Below are 12,044 nucleotides of genomic sequence, written 5' to 3'. Positions count from 1 at the left end.
TAATCTGATAGGAGTGGATTTCATTCTTCAGCATTGAAGGAATCCACAGGCAGACACACTGAATGAAACTTTTGATTTTCTAAATCCTAAAAAATGCCCCATCAATTGCAATACCACACAATGGCCCTCTTTTCTTAGCTCTTAGTCTCCAGAATGAACAGAACAACTTGCCCAACCCAGAAAAAAATGGTTTGTTAAAACACTGAAGTCCTAAGGTTTGAATTCTAATTCAAGGATTGGTGATAGAAGCACCGTGATGCTTTCAAACTTCATGTCAGGTGAGGGATCAATGTCTGAAACTGGTATAAGCAGATAAAGTGCACTGAGATATTTATACTGAACAAGGTATGATTTGGTCCCTAGATAGGATCTGTTATACATACCCTGTATTTTGACAGGTCAATCCTCAGCGAATTGTGCAGCTGATCCAGCAGTTTTATGAACTTTTCTCTCTGTACAAAGAAAACATGAACATTTGCGTATGAGACACAATGGGGTGCCACATTTCTGTAGTTATGAGTGTAAATCTATTGCCCACACATTTATCATAAAGCATACTATCTGCTGTCTTCTATTTTGGATCTGTTTGGAAAGTGTGCTGTTGTCCATTTATTTGTATAAAAGCATTGGTCTAACATAGTAATAAGTATATCAGAAACTGTAAATGTGTTATGCCTTCTGCCATATTTCACGATTCATCTAATATAGCACAAATTTCTGGCATTCATTCACCGTCATGCAGCCTTGGAATGCATTAGTCAGGCGCAACAGCCTTTCCCCTAAACTGCTTTCCTTTATCTTAATAACTGATGCATTGTTAAGTAAATAACTAACACACAAATACCCTAGAAAACAGAAAAAACATTGTCAGAAGGTTCTGAACAACAACTCAAATTAAAGTTCAGAGGTTTTCAGTGGGGCTTGTCAGAAAAATTCGGCTTGTTCTATTTCTGTATTCAGCTCCTCAGAAAACACAGCTTGCCTCTTTTAAAGCCATAGGGCACATTATTTGTTTGCACAAGGGATTTTTAGCAAGATGTAAAAATATTTAACTATGAAAATGACCCGTTAAAGATGGTGGTCTTGTGAAATCTATCTGAGCAATAGCTTTTCCTTTTGAAAATGGAGATTGACTTGTGATATTGGTATGTGACTTGTGATATTTGTATGTGACTTGTGATATTGGTATGTGAAGGCCCAGGAGTAAAATTTTGTACAGTGCACACAACTGAGCTGTGTGAGTCCCAATAATGTTAATGGGAGTTGCATGCCTTTTGTGCTTTGTGTTGAAACACTTACAGTCTTTATCCAATTGCAAAGAAACATGCAGTTACACCATCAGAATATGTAAAGGCTACAGAACATTGGAAGTAGCAACATCTGATAACCATCAACACATTGTCTGACTTCTACAGCACTTCTGAAATATGCAATGATGTGACCATGGTATAACTTGTGGCTCTCTCTCTTTCTTTCATATACCAGGAGTGTACTAACCTACATGTAAAGCCTTTGGTCTGGCACAGTTCCCTTAAGTGATCAACACAAGGGGATGTTTTTGCCATGTTGTAAATCTGCACTGAAATAGTCAGCCAGACAAATCCATCCCAGATGTAGGCTTGAGGACTTGAATTTGGGATGTTCTTTTTGCTGAACAGTGTATAGCTATTCAGTAAAAAGCAGCTTGACCCAGAGGGCTTCAGAAATGAGAAAAATCATACATTTTGCCTATAAGTCAAATGTTTGAAAAAAGAGATCCCCAACCTTAATACTGTCTTTCTACCCATCTGCTGAACTATGAATTGGACTGGTATTTGCGTCAAAGGTAAATTGGCATTAACATCAGAGAGAGGACTTAATCTGCCCCTCCAAGCTGAGGGGAAAAAAAAAAAAAGTTCTCATCACTAGCAAAATGGAAATAAGGAAGAGAAAATCCAAAGTGAAAAAAACCCCAAAACTTTACATTTCAAAAGCTGGAGCAAACATCTGATAAAGGATTGAATGTTGGAACAGTAGAGTGCCATTTCAACAAAAGTATAAGAGCTAGAAAGATTTAATAAACCATCAATGTACTTCTAAAACTAGAACCTGAATAAACACGCCTAAGTTTCATCACTAAAATATTTGGTATTATAGTAATTAATAATAATATAGTCAAATAGTACTTTTCATTTATAAATCTTATAAAACTTCACAATAATAGGTAGTGCTATTCCCCTTTTACAGAGGGGAAAACTGAGGCGCATTGAGTTTGAATCCTAGTCCTGGGTGAGACTGCTTCCAAACCGGGGATCTGATCCTACAAACATTTATAATTGGCTGCAATGCTTGCTATCACAAATACCTCCACAAGCATCAATATATTTTAAAACAACAACGAATGGAATATAAATAAATATTTCTGAATATTTATTTCATGGATGCAACAATTAAGACCTGATTATTTTTTGGAAATATCATTTAAAATAAAATTGTAAGAGGACTTGAGTAAGTTGCCAAAGGGAGTTAGAAAATGTCTGAATGTTAGTAAGTACTATCCCAGGAGGATATGGGGTAAGTAAGTGTGATAGTAAGTACTATCCCAGTAGGATAATCAGCCACTCACAGTGCATCATCAGGGCCTTGGAATGGCTCCATGATTCAGCAACAGTAAACAAAATCATTCTTTCACAAGATTGCTTTGCAAAGTGAGTTTGGCAGATACCAGTTCTAATTCATAAAGGTGCTGGTTTGCATTTCATCCACAAATATTCAGTTTCAGTTATGGATTTAAGCATGCAAGGCCCTTCATGGAGAAAATATGTAATAATTCTGTATATCAAACAGTTATGAATCTAAATTTGATTTACTGCTTTCTGTGGAAAAACAGCTTAGATTGAATTTTCTTTACAAAAAATTAAAAATTGTTTCAGGCACAGACTGAATTATTTTGTTGTCCATGGTCTATTAATAGTAGCATCCGTTGAAAAAAAAACCCAGAATTAATCTTTTTTGGTTTAGTAGACAAATTTTATTATTTGGTAATAATGCCCTTGCAAATCAATCAGAAGGGGGCATGTTTTCATTACACTTAGTTTTGGAGAGGGGCCTTAAAGCTCCTGACAGTTCTTCATGCAACTGCAATTTGTACTTCATTAATATTAACTGTGTTTAATATTTGATTAAATTCAAATTTATTTAAATATATGTTAATAAATAATATTTTAGAAATCATTAGTATGTGTTTTTGCATTTGGTAATGAATCAGAGAATCGTTCCTAGAAACGGTTGACATACAAATAATAGTAATGCAAACTGGAAAAAAATGAAGAATTAATATATTAATTATTCAGGTCCAAATTGTGTTTATGCCCCGCCTCTGGCTACCCACATCACGAATAGCAGTGTGAGAGTGGAAGCAGACTCCCCAGAACTGGTTCTCCCCCTTCCTTCCCAAACCTCCCCAGTGCAGGTAGGGGAGAGAAAGTGGAAGTTAGAGAAATGAGCAGATCTTTAGTTCTACTATCTCCAAAGCACTGGGCAGTATGCACTGTGCCAAGTATTGACATTTCACAGTTTATTCCCTCCCTAGAGCTGCTGGGGAACCAGAAGAGTCATGATCCCCCTCCTGGGCTGCTTTGCAATTTCCTGAGGGCAGACAACACATCATCTCATGATCTCATCCTTAGTAGGCAACACACTCTAATTCCATGAGTTTTCAAAAACTGAAAATGACTCTTGAGAAGCCAGCTTTTTTATCTTGTATAATGAATGAACCTCTTTAAAATCATTTTACCAGGAGTCTAACTTGAGAGACATTTGCACATTCTATTTCCAATGATACCAAACAGAAAAATCATGTTTAACTTCACTTTCCCTATACAGGATTGGCACACTTCGATCATTTGTGTTTTGCAATAGTCATGTCATAATGCCATGTACTTCTACAAAAGAGAGGAATTCAGGAAGAGAGCTCAGTACTGAACCTGAAACAATAGGTATAATCTTTAGTCACTTAGAAGAAAGGTTTATTGAAAGCACTTTCCCTAATGTTGGAGACAAAGGAAAGGTGCCTATTCTGAGTTCCTATTATATACTTAAAATTATTCCTGTAACTAGTTAGAGGGAAATTCTTTGTTTTCATTTCTACGACTGATGGTAACACACTCATGTGAAAAGATGCTGCATCTTAATTATAACGTTACTTTGTTATGGACTTATACAAAATTACAACAGACACTTTAAAAAAACAGAAGAAGAGAGAATCAGTACAAATATTCTTATGCTAATGGTCCTGAAGGCTCTATTCTGATGATTTGGGGCTGGCTCCATTGGATCCAAGTAAGTCCACTGAAGCCAATATCCCACCTGAGGATTTAATATACAGTTGTGATGGTTGTAAGCTTCTCACTTAAATCAAAACAAAATCTTCTGATATTAATGTCATTGAAAATCTCACCAATAATGTGCATGTCATACTCCACCAACCTTTATGTATGAAAGAGTTCAAAATAAGATGTGACCAAAGTATGCAGTATACTAATGTTAACTTATCAAAAAGACCTAGTGCAAAATTTTCAAAAGCACCAAGTCTCATTTTCAGAAGTGACTAAGGCTACTCCTAAACTTGGAGCGAGGGTTTTGCAGACATAATCACACTATCTTTCATTGAACTAGAATGCTAAATATTGTAGTGTGGCCACCATAGCATGGGCAGCAGTAAACACTGGCACAAACCCAGCTGGGCCCCGTGGGTACATACTTAGGGGTAAGCTAGACCATGCTGCTACTTGCTGCTGTCCATGCTACCGTGGCCACACCACTATATTTAGCATGCTAGCCCGATGAAAGCTAGCACGAGTATGTTCACATGAGCTGGGAATCACAATTCTAGCTCCGAGTGTAGATACAACCCCAGACACTTTTGAAAATATCATCATCCCTAATGTCATAGGTTCAGTACTATAGCAACTCTTAGAAAGCAGATACTAGGAATTTTATCATATTGCCAGGATAAAGAAATGATACTTACACCAAAGTTGGTGGCAGCAAAACGATCTGAGGCAGATACATTAGTTGTAGCTGTAGTGTGAGCATAAAAAGCATTTATATTGGCCAACAAGGTACTCATAACTGCTGGAACTCCAGAACACATGTATTTAGAAGACAGACATGAAAAGTGCCTAAAATACAAACAGAGATTAAAATTAAAATATTTAAGCGTGCTATACAGATACATTTCAAGTGTTCTCTGGCCAGTTTCTATTTTCATTTCCACTGGTGTAAATTCCAAGTAATATCATCGACTCCAGTGGTGTCTTCTGAAATGTACATTGGTGTACATGAGATCGGAATCTAGCCCTGATCTATTCTGTTACTATGGGAGGAGGACAGAGTACCTCTGATTGAAGGACCCATGGGGGACAGAAGGGGGTGGAGGAGACAGGAACTGGCCTCCAGGGAGGGGCTCACAAAGATGCCATCGTGTTGCCAAAAACTCTTGTCAGTTGATTGCCAGTCTCTTAACACTGGGTGTTTTTCTTGGAGCCCAGGCTTCTGGAGTGATGTGATTAGATGACAATCTCAGCTTTCATTAAGAAAAACTAACTTTCTAGCCCTCGTGACTGTTGAGGAAAGCTCATAAACATGAACCCAAAGGACTCAAAAACCAGGAGGCAAATATAAAAATAACACAAAATTGAGTATTTTAAAAATTTCATTCTTTTTAAGCTAATCTCATGATTTTTGTAGTCCAGAGGCATGATTATTAAATCCTTGGTTTGGCATGAGTGTTACTCAGTTTTTACTCAGGAAAACTCAAACCTCAGGAATTGGCCCTTGGACTGTAAATTCTTTGTGAACACTATTATTATTATTATTAATAATTAAAACAAAAACGCCTGCCAGACTGCTGTGAGGAAAACCTCAGTGGCAATAAGAGACACGTTGGTGATACATCAGCTTATTCCTGTAACGATCCCTATCTGCTTCATGAACACGTCGGGGAATAAGAGGAGACGATAGAAACTTGCAGCACCAACAAGGCAGAATCTTGGATAATGAGACTGTTCCCATCATCAGCTTTTGTTATCTCCACATTAAAGTAACCATTTCAGGGCATTCTTGTGTCAGGTTTCAGGAACCTTGCACCACCATGTCTCAGGCATCAAGAGTCTGGAATCCAGGATCAAGAGTCAGAATTTAGTGTGCCTGATCTCTGAAACCAGGTCCTTTTTACATAACTCCTGAGATGTCCTAAAATGGACACCAGGCATCTCCAGACACAGCTCCTCTCCACCAGCCTGAACCAGTCAGGAAGGGGACAAATCCATGCTACAGACATTTAAACTTGAATCAGTGATGCACACCCCATTGTTCACAGAGCAAGATAGTCACAAACTGAGTCAGAATAGATTTCCAGTGTGTTCTGAGATGCTCTAGCTACCAGTAAATGCTCTAACAACACGTCTTGTCCTTATTTTAGTTTAAAACATTTTTAGTTTTTTTCTAAAAGAATATAACATGAGACACTTAACCAAGTGACCCTGTAATTGAAATACAATTGGCTGGAAAAAATTCTCAAACTACAATTTTCTAACTCCCTATAGTAACTCACTCAAGACAAATAATCGTATAGTTTTGTTTTTAAATCATGACTTCCAAGAAATAAACAAGTCATTAATTTGTGTAGCCATAAAAATCTTCAAAACTACCTCAACTTCTACTTAGTTTTTGTTATTGTAAAATATGTTGTGCAATTCTTAATAGCTAAGAACATGGAGGATTCAGGCATATTGCAGGGGGTGAGTGGACTGGTTGCTGGGATGAATCAATCCCCCACTCCCAACCATGAGGCAGACGGTGGGGCTGGAACAGTTGGTAGAGTCCCTTGACACCAACTGCACTGAGTGCAGAGGCTATGGGATTCATGTTTAGAGCTGTGTGAATAACCGATTTTTTAGGTCGCTGGCAGTTCAAATTAAAAAAAAAAAAATCAATTGCGTCAAACCGAAACTGACATTTTTTCAGAATTTTGGGGGAAATCAAAAATGTCAGAAAAATTTTGTTTAGATTTTGGGCATTTATAACTTTTAATAAAAGCAAAGGAAATGAAAGGCTAGATTCACAACAGGACTTGGGCACCGTTCACAGGGGAAATGGTGATGCTGCTGTTCCCCTTCAATGTAATAGCTCAGTGCTTAGGGCACTTACCTGAGAGCAGGGAGACCTGGGTTCAAGTTCCTGCTCTAGTCTACTGGACCCCTGGGTACAAGGGGGGCACCAACACCTCCTTCTCTGATGGTTTTGTGAATGGCACCTGAGCCCCCTTGGATCTAGCCCCGAATTGGGTTTTTTTTGGCTGACACTGTTCAGTGCATGTATCCAATTTGTGAGTAGCTTCAGTCATTCCCAAACTGCATTTTTGATGAATATACAATTTGTCTGAAAAATTTCACCCAACTCTGCTCAGATTCAGGTTACTCTGGGGCCCCTTCCCTGGCCTGCTCCCATTGTGATCTTCCATATTTGACTGTGCAGGATTGGGGAAAAGACCCTTTCTCAGGGCATAAGGGTTTCTCCACCAGCAGACCCTCTCTAATGTACTCTCTATGCACGGCTTAAGTGGCATAGAGGCTTTGAGCTGAAGTGCATTAAAAAGTGGTGTACATTAATACTTAGTAATTACGTCATGCTTTTTATGGTGAAAGCTTTGCAAACGTTTACCAACATCTTTGTGAGGCAGATCATTAAATCCTATTATTCTCATTTTACAAATAGAGAAACTGAATCAGAGAAATTTGCTAAAGTATACACAGCAGTGAATGGCGTGGCCTAAGTTTAGAAATCAGCACTTCCTTGCTATCTGGCTCACGATCATGTTGCTAGTCGAAGATGACTTTCATTCAGTGCCAGAGTATTTCAGCAATAATCTTTTAATATTAAAACACAAATAAGAGCAAATCATCATCTGCATACTCATTTATTATAAGGGTGTTTGAGCATAGGCAACGGGAATTTCTAATCACCAGGCACAATGATGAATTGCTTTCTATGAAATTGCAATGTTGACATAGGATGATTTTCAACAGCATTTTCAAGTAACCTTCAAGGTTAATAGAAAACACCACTGATCTATTCACCATGTGCATTTTGAGATTAGTGTTTAAAATTTCAACAGGCATTAATCAGCATATATAGGGATAATAATCAGCACAATCTTTTTTCAAGAATTAGATGAAACATCCAATTTATTGAACTTAAAATTCCACTGCTGACCTAATATTATTTCCACACAACCTTTTACACAAGCTTTGCAGTTAATCGAAAACACCAAAGAACTTCCTAGTCAGTTCCTCTTTCTTGGTTACTTGTATTCAAGCTCTCATTGTGTAGTAATGTCATACAGCAATTTCACAGCTATTGTGTAAAGTTTTGTAACAAGATTTACTGTAAAATCTACCACCACCCAGTTTGTTCTATTGAGTTAAATTGTGAGATATTAACTTTGTACTGATGATATCCATTTTTTTATGTTGCTCATGATCTTCGAGAAAAATGGTGCCAAGTAAAACCATGAGTATTAAAATCAGAAACTGTGGGCTAAATATGTTTCTCTCAGCAGAAACCACTGTTTATTACTAAGAGCCTGAGTATTCAATTTTCACTTTGAGTAGTATTTACTCATACCAGTGGTCACATTGACTTCAACTAGATGACTCTTGTCAGTAAGTGCTACTCAGAGTTGAGTAAGGGTTCCAGAATTGGTTCCTTAAGCTTTTGTCAGCTGGTTTCAATCATTCTGAATCACAAAATACTTTAAGATGATGATGAACTATTTGGTAAACACATTCTAATAGTTAATCAATTAGAGCTTTATTTTTCACTTTTAAATCCCCTTTATAATAAAAGTGAAGCTAAAGAATTATGGCGAATTGAAAGTCAATGGGATTTAGATTCCTTCATACCTTAGTCCCTACTGAAAATGAGACATAGGTGTTGGAATGCTGAGTGGATCAAAGCTTAAATATTTTTAAAAATCTAGGTCTAACTCTTGAAAACCTGAATTAAACTGGTCATCAACATATTGATCATAACCTCCCCAAAGCCTCAGCTCAGATAAAATGTATGTGGTATTTACACTATTTTTGTATGACTAATCTGAAAAAGTTCATGTAATGCTCCTCATACAAGTAGACTAAAAAACTCCAATCCTGTTTACTCAGCAGTATGGATTTCTTGGTATCAGGAGTCCAAAAGAATGAAAATGGGGTTAAGCAATGAAAGAGAAGGAAATGGAACACATGCACCAACTAAAGTAATTCATGAAAACGAATCCTGAAGTATGTTCTAAAAATTGTGCATATATAACTAGTTCCTTAGTGGGTTACCTTATGAACTTTGATTGTAATGCTGTAGGTATTATAGCATGGCACCAACTTCAACAACATTACACCAATGGTATTTACACCAAGACAAAGAGATTTGTCCTTACTTTTAAAAAAAAAGGTGTTAAAAATAAAAATAGTACAGCAGGACTTTGAACAATATCAGCAAAGTATTAGGCAAAAGCACTGTGTAACTCAGTTTGTCTTTCTCAATCTATTGTTCTACTGAACAAACATTTTGCTAGTGCAAGGAATTTTTGCTAGACGTTTTTTTCTAGATAGGAATGCTCTGAGTTCTCAATTGCTGAACTGACAAGGGCCCTAATGCTGTATATAATAACTAATGGAGTTTTCTTACATACCAAAACAGAAAAAGAAAGCAATTATAAAATATAACAAATGGGAATATGAATGCATGTTTTGCATATGTTCCAGGCCATTAAAAATAAATGGCTGTTCATCTTAATAATTGTTTTCAATATTCAAACAGTACATTACAGAACTATCATCATCTTTCAAAAACAGATGCAATAATTAAAACAAAATCTATCCTTGGATGTGCATTTTTGGCTCTCACTGACACTGGAGAGAGCCTACATTTGCTCCAGGAACAGAATTTCCCCCCATGTCATTCTTTGGTTTAATTACCTGTGATATTACAATATGATTGACAGTGGGGGTATAGTAGGTATCCCAAATGAGTTACTGAACTTGTCTTTCATTTCTAGAGACATTGATTCAAAGTAGAGCTACAAACAAAGTACAAACAAATCCAATTATTTTTCCACATTTTCATAGTTTTTTCCCCAAGCTTTTGCACTATTAAAATTTCTGCCAAATTGCTAGTTTCACATTGGAAACATGGTAAATTAGAAATTTATCATGGTTTTGATGGAAAATAACATTTATCTGAAAACACCTAATATTTTTATTTTAAATTTTGAATATGCAGTTGGGAAATGGCAAGTTTTTAAGAGAAAATGGGCAAACAATAAAATTTCACTTTTGTATGTGAAATTGGGCCATTAAAAATCTGAAAACGCCCATTTCCAAAGTTTTTGAATTTTGTTTCCGTTTCTTTGCTGACTTCTAATTCACCTCTATTCTTAGAGTCACAAATGAAATGACATTTATCATCTCATTCTGCATCCCATTTTTTCACAGTAAAAGACCCACTCTAGGTTAGGTTGAGACTATATGATCAGGAAGGGCTAGTGCACGGTTATTGCACTCCCTGGAGCAGCCTATAATAGAAATTGTGACTCAAGCAATCACAGTCTCTCTCCTGGTTCCCCTGCTGTCCAACGGGGGAGTAAATTGCACCAGAAATAGGCCCAGTGCAGTTCTTTGGCACAAGTATTCTGGCCAGTGTATTGGGGGTGGCATGAAGGCGTGGCCCATCTCCACTATCTCCAGTCCACCTGTGCAGAAGCAGGTTTATAGTGGCTCTGATGGGCCTGCTTCCCTTCTCACACTGTGGGTAACACAGGTAGGGATTAAGGGAGTGTCAAAAAAGCCAGGCCACAATTTGGCACTTAATCATTTAATATAAATGGTGGTGCCTGTTCAAAAAAATGCCCAGGATGTTGAACGTCTATACCAGGAAGCCTGATTTATTTTTCAAGAGCAATATATTAATTCACCAACATTAAAGGAAGAAAATGCAATAAGGAGTTCAAAATTTAGAAATCATTATACTTTTTATTACAATGAACATATTACTTTCACTCTAAAATGGCTATCCATTTAACAACACATGGACAAAGGCTTTAGAAATAAGACTCCAAAGTGCTAAGAGTCTATTTTTTGGAATGGAATACATTTAAATTGTTCTCAGCGCTTCATAGACTATAAATTACAAAATTTGCTGCAATTCTCCATGGGCAACTGTTATAGCAGAGATACTCTTAACCTGTGATTCACAATCATAATGTTTTATCTAGTATGTATGGCTTTTTTCTTATTCTCGGCTGTCATATTGTTTTTATTTTCTTGACAGATTAACTCCATTTTAGATATTTAAATCACAAACTATTGCAAACTTTGGGTAAATTCAGCTTTGTGCTTTGCTCAGCAGGAGTTGATAACAAGTTCACATAAATATACTATGCTATGCCAAGTAAAACAAAAATCTAAAAAGAGATATTCTACAGTCATACCTTTTGGATAGTATAAAACATTAAGTTTAATGACAAGATTTTATGGTTTTATAATTTGATTAAAGATTGTATAGGAAGAAAGAGATTATCAGACAAGACAAATTCTGCTTACTACTAGACATACTGATCCAAACTCCTCTCCTTTAGAGTCCAATTCCATGTACTTCAGTGGAGATAACTGAGAAGAGAATTAGGACTTGAACCTGCAAACACTTATGTACATAATTTCATTCCCCTGCATTCAGTGGGACTGCTTGTAAGTATCAAATTGAAGGGTCAGTGCCACATTCAAGAACCTCAATCCTTGACCCTGGCTGAGCAGTGCTTTGTATGAATCAGAGAGGAAGCAAGGAGAACAAAGGTGGCTTTACTTTGCCTTTCAGCTCCCTGGATCCTAAAACCGGCGGTGGGTTGGTTAAGCTGCCAGTGAAAGTTAGAGCAACCACAGTGCTACTCTAACTTGCAGCAGCTGGTAATGTTCAATATGCCCATTCTGACAGCTGTGGATTGCCAGGAAGCA

The 12,044-nt window shown here is 37.0% G+C and overlaps 1 protein-coding gene across 1 annotated transcript in view; it reads right to left on the bottom strand.

Annotated features, from left to right (window-relative positions):
- Nucleotides 1-12,044, bottom strand: part of UNC13C (unc-13 homolog C) — a 325,566-nt gene that overhangs the window by 149,669 nt on the left and 163,853 nt on the right. Inside the window, 2 exon segments of the mRNA XM_067555862.1 lie at nt 384-452; nt 5,012-5,162. Coding sequence (XP_067411963.1) covers nt 384-452; nt 5,012-5,162 — 220 coding nt within the window.

The sequence above is a fragment of the Emydura macquarii genome, unplaced genomic scaffold (genome assembly GCF_026122565.2).
Source record: "Emydura macquarii macquarii isolate MOO-44397 ecotype Brisbane River unplaced genomic scaffold, CSIRO-AGI_Emac_v2 contig_1644, whole genome shotgun sequence".
In the NCBI taxonomy this organism is placed as follows: Eukaryota; Metazoa; Chordata; order Testudines; family Chelidae; genus Emydura; species Emydura macquarii.
Note: the sequence above shows the minus strand (reverse complement) of the source record. Positions and strands in the feature narration are given on the sequence as shown.